We start from the raw sequence: 12,491 nt of genomic DNA on the forward strand, positions 1-12,491 counted from the left end.
TGTGTGTGTGTGTGTGTGTGTGTGTGTGTGTGTGTGTGTGTGTGTGTTGGGGTAAGAGGTAAAAAAAATGGTATCATATTGGACAAACTGTTGTGATAATGAGCGATTTTTTATTTAGCTATATGGAGTGAACATTTGTCCATGCGAGGGAATAGTCTCCTTTGACTTGTTTTTTTTTCCTCTGACTTGATTTTTTTTTTCTTTTTTAATATTTATTTATTTTTGAGACAGAGAGAGACAGAGCATGAATGGGGGAGGGGCAGAGAGAGAGGGAGACACAGAATCAGAAGCAGGCTCCAGGCTCTGAGCCATCAGCCCAGAGCCTGACGCGGGGCTCGAACTCACGAACCATGAGATCATGACCTGAGCTGAAGTCGGACGCTCAACTGACTGAGCCACCCAGGCGCCCCGTCCTCTGACTTGATTTTTAATGGCTGTGTGGTAGTGCATTGAACAGATGTGGCTCATACCCTACTCTTGATGGTTGCCAGCTATGGGATCCCTCTGTCCATTTTTTGTTTTGTTTTGTTTTGTTTTGTTTTGTTTTGTTTTGTTTTTATGGTAAGATGAGGATAACAGGCTTTGTGCATCATGTCATTGAACCCCCAGTTTCCCTATTCGGGAAACTGAGCAGCATACATGCGCATAGTAAGCAATGAACTGTCAGCTGTTCTTACTGTTGGACATTTAGATTTCACTTTTAGGGCAAACTACACTGCAGTGGCCATTTTGGTACCTAGATCTTTGAGATCATCTCTGATCATTTGCTTGGAGGAATTACCTGTTGGATGTAGGTGCCCTCCTTGGTGCCCTCTGGCACACAGCTTCTTACCTACTGCTGTTACTAGGGGCACATCTGTTGGCCATCCCAGCATGTACTCAGTACACTGTCTTGTGAGAGCAGGGACTCTGTGTTGTGAGATGTGAACCTCAGTCTGGCAGAGAAGAAATGTTTGGTTAGTGAATAAATGGCAGAAAAGGGAACCAGAGAACTCGAGGGTTATGCCTGTGTCAGGAGATTGGCTCCTTTGACTCCACTCAGGATATTTTGGGACATGGGGCACTTTATGCCTGTGGTCTTCACATATTTTAAAGTAATTTAGTTTTTTCATTTGTTTATTTCACTGTATTAGTTAGCTATTGCTGCATAACAGATTACCCCAAAACTTAGCAACCTAACACAATAAATATCTCATACAGTTAGTTTCTCAGGGTCAAGAATTTGGGGGGCGCCTGGGTGGCTCAGTCAGTTAAGCATCTGACTCTTGATTTCAGCTCAGGTCATGGTCTCGCAGTTCATGGGTTTGAGCCCCACATCGAGCTCTGCACTAACAGCACAACTTGTTGGCATTCTCTCTCTCTTCTCTCTTTCTCTGCCCCTCCCCCTGCACATGCTGTCTCTCCTTCAGAATGAATAAATGAATAAACTTTAAAAAAAGTTATTAAATAAAAGAATTTGGGAGTGCAGGTGCAGCTGGCTGACTCATTCAGAGGAGCAAGTGACTCTTGATCTCAGGGTTGTGAGTTCAAGCCCACACTGGGGGTATATAGCTTACTTAAAAAAAAAAAAGGAATCATATTTTAAAAAGAAAGAATTTGGGACTGGTTTAGCTGGGTAGTTCTGGCTCAGAGCTCCCACTAAGTGGCAGTCAAGCTATCTGCACTCATCTGAAGGCTTGACTGGGCTGGAGGATCCACTTCTAAGCTTACTCACATGGCTGTTAGCAGAAGGTCTTAGTTCCTTACCACATGGGCCTCCGCGGGGGGGTTGTTCACAATATGGCAGCTGGCTTCCCCCAGAGTAAGTGATCAGAGAAAGAGGCACCAGGATGGAAGGCATATTGTCTTACACCTGATTTTGGAAGTAAATACCATCTTGTCTATTCTCTTAGTGACACAGACCAATCCTGATAAGATTGGGAGTGAACAACACAAAGTGCAAACCCCAGGAGATGGGGGCCACCGAGGCTGGCTGCCACATCTACAAATGTGTATTGAGCACCATTGACATGCCAGGCACTAAGCGCCTAGTAACCATGATTTAATCCTCATAGTAATCTTATAGAATCATATTATTACTCCTGTCAACCGGATGAGGCCCAGAGTGAGTAGTTGAATGATTAGAGTAAGGATTGGCACGGATAGTCTGTGTGACTTTGGGCAAGCTCTCGCCCTCTCTGTTCTTCAGTCCATCATCTACCTTAGACCAGCATTTCTCTGAGCATGGTCTGTGGACTACACATCAGAGCTGCCTTAGATCCTGGTCCTGGCCCAGACCTGCCAAGTTAGAAATTGTTGTGGGTGGGGCCACCACTGCCATATAGTGCCAAAGGTATGATGATTTATGCACCTTACCCCAGGGGGTGGAACACATAAACGAGGTCAGGATAAGAGAGGTGTATGGTTGCTACTAAGCACTGAGGGGTCTGAGAAAGACCCCTAACATAATGGGGCTCCTATCAGGGAAGACATCTGGATCTCCCTGGCACTTCTGTTGGAGTTGGGTTCTGAGTGGGTAGTCTGTGGGCCACCCCCACAGGCAGCTCTGATGCCATCGACTCCAGACGGCAGGCATATGTGGCACTGGGACATTGCTGTGCTCCTAGTGGGCGTGCGATAAAGCTGTCCTCTGGCTGCTGTTTATTGTTTACCTGGGGTCTGGCGGTGCCATAATTAGAAGAAATGACAGGTGAGCTTGAGGGCAGCATGTGGTGAGCACAAGTCCTAGATAATTATTACAGTGCGCATCCCAGCCCTTGGCTACGGCCGAGCTGTTGGCTTATTTTAGCCTTGTGCCAAAGACAGCTCTGTACCTGAGACACACACAATGAAAGAAACCAAGAATATCAATGAAGCACAAATGTCTGCCCCATGACAGCCTCACAGCAAAGCAGTGGGCTGGGAAGAGAGAGGGTTCGGGGCTCCACCAGACCCCAGGGGGATTGCTGGCTCTGGCTCTCCACGCCTTGGCTGTGGGGTGTCAGCACATGGCTTCACGGCGTCATGGTGAGGTCTCCCCAAGAGGGTGTGTGGGGGTCCTCAGCGCCGCTGGCCCTCCCGTAGCACTCAGGTTGATGAGAAATTGTTATCAATGTCTCTCCCAGTCTTGGCTCAGAGCAAATTGGGAGTATTTCTGAATGTGTGTCCTCATCTGTGAAATGGACACCTTGATGTCATCTGTTGAGAATGAAATAAGAGAATGAAAGCCAAGTGCCTAGCATGCAGGAATGTGATGCTATCTTCCCTCACCCCATCCCACCCCCATTCTCTTTTCTTCGCTCTGCCCACAGTGTCTCCACTAGTAGGTAATCTTTTCCTTGAGCCCAGAAGACTGAAGTCAGGCACCACAGGATGGCCAGGTGTGCTTTAAGTCAGCAGAGCAGGGCTCTCTGTTGGAGACAGAAGTCCTGCGGGGAGGGCAGTGGTGGCAGCGAGAGATCTGTTTTGGGGACCTAATGTGTCCTTTTTCTGTATCCCTCCTCATCCTGGTCCCTAGATCCAAACTTGAGGAGAAGAGGGTCTGGGAACTGTAGGTGAACAGAGGGTGATAGGCCTCGGATTCTGCAGGCTGCTCCTTGGCTCATTCTGCAAGCAATTGTGTGTGCGAGGCCCTGTTCTGGGTGCTGGGGTGCAGCAGGACAGACCGAACTCTCTGCCCTCAGGGAGCCTGTATTCTAGTGGGGAGGCAGGCACACGTGACAGTAAGTCAGCATGTGAGGGGAGACGAGCTGCGGAAAACAGCAAGTTGTAAGGGGGGCGGAAGTACCTGCGGCTGCCACTTTGGCTGCAGTTTTCGATCTGGTGGTCAAGGTAGGCTCACCAGGAGAGCAAGGGAGTGAGCCGCCTGGGTGGTCATAGTACCAGCAGTCACAGCCTCCATTCTTTGAGCACTAACTATGTGGTAGGCATCCTTATATGCTCCTGCCTTGGTCAATCCAGTGTAGCAGTGGGGTCCCTATTTTATAGCTGAGGATATATGCAGGAAGATGAAGTAACTTTCTCGAGGTCGCCTAGCTGATCAGTGGCAGAGCTGGGATTCAAACCCACACCTGTGGGCTGTCCCACTAGCCTTGCCTGCTGCCCCTTGGCCATGAGGAACCATCTTGTCACCTGGTGAAGCCCCCGGGAGCCAGCAGATGCTGTTGCAAACATGGACCTGGTCCCTGAGAGTGGGCCGGTGGCACAGCCTGTGGGGTAGAGCTGGATGGTTTTGTACTGCAGGCAGGGCCCTGCTCTCATGCTGCCGAGTGCGGCAGCCTCAGAGGATGAGGATGAATCACGGCGGAGAGGGCCAGCTTAGTCAGCACCCCATGCTGGTGTCTGGGCGCCATCAGAGGTGTCCAGCTGTCTCCACCCCCCTTCCCTGACCTCCCACTCGGGGCTGCCAAGTGTGGTGGTGCAGGCTGTGCCTTGTGCAAGGACACCTGGCTGAGGGGTGAGTCGGAGTGAAATACGCTCTGTTTGCCAAGTTGCCAAACACGCTCTGGCGGGGCACTGTATCTGTTTAGAGGATTCTGTGCCTGCACCTTTTCGAGGTGTTCCAAGGTACTAAAGAGGGACGCAGTTGGGTCAGGAGCTCCAGAAGTTCACACCTGGCTGATGCCTGGGCAAGGTCACCTTGCTGAAGCCCAGCTCCTGCCCAGGAACAGGGCCTCTGCCTCTGTGGGGACAGGCTTGTTAGGTAGGTGGGAAGCACTGGCTCCCCTGGAGCTGGTCTGCCTCTAGGTGTCTAGATGTCTCAAGACATCCAGGTTTAAATCCAGGTGCCACTGCTTTCTAATTCTGTGAATTCTGTCACCTAGCAGAGCTGGGACTAGAGTACAGGATCCACTGACCCGTGCTGGACAGCCAAGCACTTCCTCTGTGCCAGATGCAGGGTGGGCAGGGGAAGGAAGGCATGGGTGGACAGCACTGCCTCTGTGGCTCTCCTCCATGATTTGTGCGTGTGGGAGAGAAGGGGAAATGTGAACACACACACACATACCCGTAGAAACAGTCCACTCCTGAGGGGCTCATCATTAGACTTCAGGGAGGCTTTCCTAGCAGGTGCAAGTACAGGCACTGTGAGACCGGTTCTGCCTTTCCCGGAAGTGTGACCTGGGACACCCCACAGCACCTCTCTGAGCCTCAATCGTCTCTTTCACAAATGCGATTATAATACATACCATTTAGACTTTGAAGGGGCCATATGGTCCCAGGGATACAGTGAATGATTAATAAAGGAGAGCTGTCAGTAGTATGATTTTATGGGGAGGAGACTTTTCTAAGTGATTAGGAGTGTGGGCTCTAGATCCATCCTACTTGGATTCTAAACCCAGCTTGGGGTTACTGGGTGGCTCAGCTGATTAAGCGTCCGACTCTTGGTTTTAGCTCAGGTCATGATCTCATGGTTTCGTGAGTTCGAGCCCCGTGGGCTCCGCTGACAGTGTAGAGCCTGTTTGGGATTCTCTCTCTGCCCCTCCCTCACTTGTGTGCCTGTCTCTCAAAATAAATAAATAAACTTTAAAAAATAAATAAACCCAGCTTGGCTGCTTTCCAGTATTGTGACCTTGGCTAGGTCACTTCACTTCTTGGAGCCTCAGTGCCATCATCTGAAAAAGTGTAATGGGTCCTACCTTACAGTTTGTCCTGTGCACTAAATGAGATGATGCATTATAAAGCTTTCAGCCTAGTGCCAGCCCGTGGTAGGTGCTCAATAAATCAAATAGTAGGTAACTTTTATTGAGCACTTGCTCAGTGCTGGACATTATTAGTGTCATTTGTATTTCTATTACTCTTTTATTAACAATTCATTTGCATTAGCAAACGTCTGTGTCCTGCTCCCAAGCAATCAGCTAACCTGTCAGACCCCTGCCTCACATTCCTGCAGTGAAAGTAGAGGCCTAGAGAGGTCCAAGGTCACACGACTGGCTTCTCAGTGCCCTGCGTGATTTTGTCCAGCTAAGTCTGCCGCAGAGCCACCGTTCCATCTCAGTTTCCCAGAGGGACACCTCCCCACCCCATTACTCTCCAGAGCCAACAGCTCCTCAGAGCTTCAAGCTTCGTGAATGGCTTGGTTAAGCACTCGGCCGTTAAACGTTCATCTCTTACAATTTCAATCCAATTCCTATAAGTTTATTGGCAAGACGGGGTGTATTAGAGCTGCCAAATTTAATATATCAAGTCCGTGTGTCTGGGATGCGGTTTCTCAGCCATAATAGGAGAAGAGAGGTTTTATACGTTTTCATTTTGAATGACTGTCTGTTCCTGATCCCATTACAGCCCTTGACTTAATGGCTGCTGTCCCTGTCAGCCGCAGGAACAGCCTTCTCCATCGACCCACCTGGCTGCCTGGACAGTCCAGGGGCTTGTTTGTCTCTGTCTCTCTCCCTCTTCTCTTCTTCCCAAGATACATGCCCCCAATCCATCTGCCCTGTGGTCAGGTCCCAGCTGTATCTTTAATTTGCCAAGTCCTGGGAGTTGGCTGTGGGCTGCTTGGGGAAGTCACTCTCCTTCTTCCTCTGGCACTCAGGAACCTGCTCTGGGAAATGAGAAATCTGACTATAGGACCCGAAGGGCAAGGGGCTGGTCTGGGCTCAGCCTTTGGGATCCCACTTGACAGCCCAGAGTGGACCCATTCATCCTCTGGTCTTTCGGCAGCAAACTGGGGGACCAGGGCCAAGGGCTGGCCCTGACACTCATAGATTTGCCTCCTGCCTATGGCTGTGGGTCTCCCAGGTCAGGTGTGGCAGCTGTGGTCACTATGGCTGAGGGGTCTTCAGTCTTAAGGCTGAAACATTCTCATGTCCCTCTCTGATTGACCTGCCCTCTGAGAGTTTAGCTAATCTCTTGGGAAGCTGTTTGCATTTCTGCCTGAGCTCTCTGGCTTCTGTAAGCTTTGAGCTGGCTGTGGAAGTGAGGATACCCAGCAGTGGGATTTTAGAGCACTTGGCTTCACCTTCTGCTTACCAGCTGTGTGACCTTGGACAGATCACTTCCTTTCTCTGAACCTCAGTTGTCCCATAAGGAATATGGGAAGTAATCCACTTATTCCTCAACTATTGGTTGCCTACTCTGTACTGTGCACCACTTTGGGTACTGGGGCTCAGCAGTGAACAAAACAAAGATATCCCTGCCCGCTTGGATTTATATTTCTGTTGGGAGAAAAAGATAATAAACATAACAAGTAACTTATTACTTCAAAGGTGATAAAAATGAAGCAGGGAATGGGGAAAGCTAAGTAGAGTGTTCTGCAATTTTAAATAAAGCTGTCACAGGAGATTACTGAGAAGACAGTATTAGAGTGAAGGCTGAAGAAATCAAGTGAGCAAGGAAGGAATCTGAGGAAGAGCATCCAGGCAGAGGGACCAGCAGGTGCAAATGCGAGAGGTGGCGGAGTGCCTGGAGTGTGGGAGGGGAGGAGCAGAGATGAGGCTGATGTGGCCAGATTGGAGGAGAGGGGAGAGAGGAAGTCAGAGTGGAGTAGGGGCAGGGGCAGTGGCCAGAGGGTATAAGGTGTGGTTCTCCCACGCAGCTGCATATGAGAACTCCCTGGGGAGTTTTACAAACGTGCCTGATGCCTGGGTCTCCCCCTCTCCCCGCGCTGAGGTTCCACTGTCCCTGGCCTGGGCATCAGATTTCTTAAAAGATCCCTCTGAAATGAGGCCTTCTCAACCCGTAATCAGTAATCATTACAGTAATGATTGGCCTGTGTGGTTCCTCATGGGCTGTCCTGGGGTTGAAAATGAGGGTTTGTGTATATAGAGCCTTCCTCACACTGGCCCTCAGGGAGTGCTGGTTTGGTGTGGTGCACTTTGGGCCTTAGTGTGTGGCGTTTCCTCCATACTCCTGACTGAGTGCTTTGTGGCTTCCCAGGCAGTATCTGGCGGAGGTGGCCATGGGGAAGCATTACTTCTGTGACTACTGCAACCGCTCCTTTCAGGACAACCTCCACAACCGCAAGAAGCACCTGAATGGGCTACAGCACCTCAAGGCCAAGAAGGTCTGGTATGACATGTTTCGAGGTGAGTGGCAACTGACCTGGCAGCTGGGCCAATGGAGGCCAGCTCTCAGATCTTTCCGGTTGTCAGACAAGGAAGTACCGTGTGCCAGTGACAGTCTCCACAGCCTAGGTTGGCTCTTTGAATGGCAAAAGAGAGGAGGTTGGGCCCCTAGGGGCAGATGGGCCCTCCAAGGGGCAGTCTGGAATGTGAGCTCCTTCCCCCAGTAATCTTGACTGAGGGCTCCAGTCTGCCAGCCTCTGGGGATACTGTGGCCAGGAAGGAGGCTGTTTCAAGGAGGTGATGTTTGAGCCAACGGCTGGAAAGATAGGGAAAAGCCAGCCACAAAGCCACACCATTTTGGGCAGAGGGCATGCAGAAGCAGGTGGCCAAGAGCAAAGCACCAGGTGCTCTTGGTGCAGAGGAGAGGGGATATGGCTAAACACAGGGGGAGAGGAGGGTGGTAGGGACTGAGGCTGGTGACAGGGCAGGGACCAGATTGTGCCGGCCTGTGGAGACCACAGTAGGAAGGGTGGTTTGTCCCTAGGGCAAAGGTGGAGGGCAGCCTTTGAAGGGCACCAGGCAGTGGTTGACATGACCAGACCTACAGTTGACAATGATGACTGTCTGCTGCGTGGGGTGCAGTAAATAGCTGTTGAATGACTGGCTGACTGGATGAATAATCGGCTGCCGGAGCCAGGGCTTTTCCGGGAAAGGCTTCTTAGAGCAGGTGCTACCAAAGCAAATGAGCTCAGGCCATAAGCACCTAGCACAGGGCCTGGCACCTTCGAGGTGCTCACTTCAGGGAAGCTGCTGCTGCTGCTGCTGCTCTGCTGTCATCAGAACAGACAGGGAGCTTGGCAGTGGGGTGGAGGTGGGCCAGGAGCTTCTAGAATGAGCTGGGGCAGGGCTGATGCTTCATTATTTGGGGAGCAGGATTCCCAGAGCAGAAGGAAGGAGATGAGTCTCAGCAGTTGAGAAGGGAGAAGTGGAGACAAGGTTTCCTGGTCTGAGACTCAGAATTTACAAGAAGGGAGTGAGCATTTATGGAGTGCCTGCTGCATGCCAGGTGCCATTTGTGGTTTGTCATTTGCTTTATCAGTAATCCTCTAAGGCAGATCTCCACCCTTCAAGTTAGGATCACCTGGAGACCTTGAATAAAAAAACGCTGGTCACCTGACCCCATCCTCAGAGGCAGGTTTGAGGTGGGGCCTTGGCACATTATTTTCAGATCTCTCAGACTCTCATTTCAGATGAGGAAACTGAGGCTCAGAGGCTTGGGTGAGAGAGGGTGGCCAGGCTGCTCAGCAGGCCAGGCATGGCTGAGGTCGCAAGGGGCTGGGAGTGGGGGCGGAGGGGAAATCAGCGCCAGAGGTGTCTCCTGGGTGCCTGGGAGGCCTCTGACTCTGGTGTCAGGCAAAGGATCCCTGTGCTCCAAATCCAGTGGGGACTGCTATCTGGCATGGAGCCAGGCTTCAAGATTACCTTGGTGTTTCGTCTTAGCCCCAGATTCTTTTTTATTTTTTTATATATATATATTTTTTCGTTTATTTATTTTTGGGACAGAGAGAGACAGAGCATGAACGGGGGAGGGGCAGAGAGAGAGGGAGACACAGAATCGGAAACAGGCTCCAGGCTCTGAGCCATCAGCCCAGAGCCCGACGCGGGGCTCGAACTCACAGACCGCAAGATCGTGACCTGGCTGAAGTCGGACGCTTAACCGACTGCGCCACCCAGGCGCCCCGTCTTAGCCCCAGATTCTTAGCTGGGAACAGGTGGGACTTTGGGTCTAGGGCTGATTGGCAGAGGCTATTGTATTACATAAAGGAAAGATGAAAGAGTGGGTATCATAAGCCCCTTCGCAGGAGTCCTGTATTCCTAGTGTCTTCTCTCATCCCCAGGCACATTCTGTCCCTTGAACAGCTCTGCAAGTGAGGCTGCGTGGGGGGGGGGGGGGGTCCCCACTTAAAGGTGTTGATTTCAAGATCCAGAGTGGTGGATTACTCACCCCGGGGTCCACAAGTTGGCCCATGAGCTCTTTCCACTTGAAGGGGCTTCCCCAGGGCTCCCGCTTACCTGAGCAAACTGCACAGCACAGACTTTGGGGAGGCACGTGACGCCCCAGCCTGGGCTAGGACTCAACATTCACTTAGCTCCCAGCTCCATGGCCTTAGACAAGTCCCCTAATCCCCCAGAGGGGCTAACCATCCTTCTGCCATGGCCAGGACAAATATGAGTCCTGGAGCTAAGCTGATTGGCTGTCAGTCCCAAGGTGTCACTCCCAGTGTGGCCCTAAAGCTGCCATGTGTAAAACGGCCCTAACAACAGTACCCACCTCCCAGGGATGTGACAGGGACTCAGTATATTTCATACATGACTGTGTGGCCTGGAAGGGTTCACTCAGTAGGAACAATGTTTATGGGACCACAAAAAGGATTGGCCTCAGGCCCTTTATCTCCTGGACTCATCTATTCAGACAGTGCTCAGTGAACACTTAGCATGTTTTCTCCGAGGCAGGCTCTGAAGATTTCCAGGTTAATAGGACAGGACCCCTCTCCTAAGCAGCCTCACTCCCAGTTACAGCAGTGTGTTCTGGGCAGAACCCCTGTCTTGTGCAGGCCTCCATGCCCTGCCCACCTCTCCCTCCAAGCTCCAGCCACCCTGGCCATTGCAGGTACTGTCCTGTCTGTGGGCATGTCTTTCCTGCTATTGTCCTGCCCTTAGCCTAGCCCTTCCATCTCAGAACTCAACTCAGGCAGAGCGTCCTCAGGGATGCCCTCCCCACCCCCCAGGCAAGGTGAGGTCATTTGGCTGAATGCTGGCTGCTCCCATTTATGTCCCCCACGGCTTAGTGTGACTGTTGAACTGGAAGGGAGGAGCAGGTCTGACTTACTGTCCACTAAATCCCCATCCTGGCATGGCGCCTGGCGCACAGGACCAGCTCGGTAAATGTTTGTTAGATGAATATCTTAGTGAACGAGCAAACAAACACCAGGCACCAAGGTGGCTGTTAATTTTGGGAGATGAAGCAAGAAGGACCAAGGGGGTCAGATCACAAGGAGCCTTGAATGCTGGGTGGAGGAGCATGCCTTCTTTATGCGGGCCCTGGGCTAGGGTTCTCAGCCCTGGGTGCCCTTCAGAGTCACCAAGGAGCTTTTAACAATTTTCTTTTTTTTTTTTTTTTTTTTTCAACGTCCATTCATTCTTGGGACAGAGAGAGACAGAGCACGAACGGGGGAGGGGCAGAGAGAGAGGGAGACACAGAATCGGAAACAGGCTCCAGGCTCTGAGCCATCAGCCCAGAGCCCCACGCGGGGCTCGAACTCACGGACCGCGAGATCGTGACCTGGCTGAAGTCGGACGCCCAACCGACTGCGCCACCCAGGCGCCCCTTAACAATTTTCATGCTCTCCCCCTCAGATGAGTTAAAGCAGAACCTGAGTAGGATGGGCCTCAGGATTATTTATTTTATTTTAAGAAGAATTTTATTTTTTTAATGTTTTATTTTTGAGAGAGTACAAGCAGGGGAGAGACAGAGAGAGGGGGACAGAGGATCCTAAGCAGGTTCTGTGCTGACAGCATCACGCCCAACGTGAGGCTTGAATTCAAGAACTGCGAGATCATAACTTGAGTAGAAGTTAGACACTTCACTGACTGGGCCACGCAGGTGCCCCAGAGAAGAAACTTTTTTTTTAATGTTTAATTTTGAGAAAGAGAGAGAGAGAGAACACGAGCAGGGGAGGGGCAGAGAGAAAGGGGGAAGAGAATCTGAAGCAGGCTCCATGCTGACAGCAGCGAGCCTGATGTGGGGCTCGAACTCACGAACCATGAGATCATGACCTGAGGCAAAGTTGGACACTCAACCAACTGAACCACCCAGGCGCCTCGGAAGAAACTTTTTAAAGTTGTTTATTTATTTATTTTGAGAGAGAGGAAAAGAGACCGTGTGCTCAGGGGAGAGGCAGAGAGAGAGGGAAAGAGAGAATACCAGGCTCTGACAGTGCAGAGCCCTGTTGGTCTCGATCTCACAGACTGTAAGATCATGACCTACGCTGAAGTCAGGAGTTGGACTCTTTACCAACTGAGCCACCCATGCGCCCTGGGATCCATGTATTTTTAATGTTTATTTATTTTTGAGAGAGAGAGACAGACTGCGAGTAGCGGAGGGGCAGAGAGAGGGGGAGACACAGAACCCGAAGCAGGCTTCAGGCTTTGAGCTGTCAGCACAGAGCCCAATGCTGGGCTTAAACCCACGAATGGCGAGATCATGACCTGAGCTGAAGTTGGACACTTAACCGACTGAGCCACCCAGGCACCCCAGGATCCACATATTTTAAAAGCTGCCTGATGATTCTCCCATGTGGCTGGGGTCAAGAACCACCAGCCAGAGACTGGGCAGCCTGGAACTTTTCTCCCACAGTGAGTCTCCCAGCCAGGGCGCCCTGGCTAAGATGCAGGCTCAGACCCCCCACTCAGGCTCAGCTGTCCTACCTCTGGGACATGGGGGCAGGA

At 51.2% G+C, this 12,491-nt stretch overlaps 1 protein-coding gene across 3 annotated transcripts in view; it reads left to right on the forward strand.

Annotated features, from left to right (window-relative positions):
• The window catches only part of ZMAT5 (zinc finger matrin-type 5), a 28,118-nt gene that overhangs the window by 4,872 nt on the left and 10,755 nt on the right, over positions 1-12,491 (forward strand). For all 3 annotated transcript variants that reach the window (XM_040464082.1, XM_040464083.1, XM_040464084.1), the window contains exon 2: positions 7,855-8,003. In XM_040464082.1, coding sequence (XP_040320016.1) covers positions 7,877-8,003 — 127 coding nt within the window. In that variant the 5' untranslated portion in view covers positions 7,855-7,876. The remainder of the gene's footprint in view (positions 1-7,854; positions 8,004-12,491) is intronic.

This window comes from Herpailurus yagouaroundi, unplaced genomic scaffold, assembly GCF_014898765.1.
Source record: "Herpailurus yagouaroundi ecotype Mexico unplaced genomic scaffold, PumYag 428, whole genome shotgun sequence".
In the NCBI taxonomy this organism is placed as follows: domain Eukaryota; kingdom Metazoa; phylum Chordata; class Mammalia; order Carnivora; family Felidae; genus Herpailurus; species Herpailurus yagouaroundi.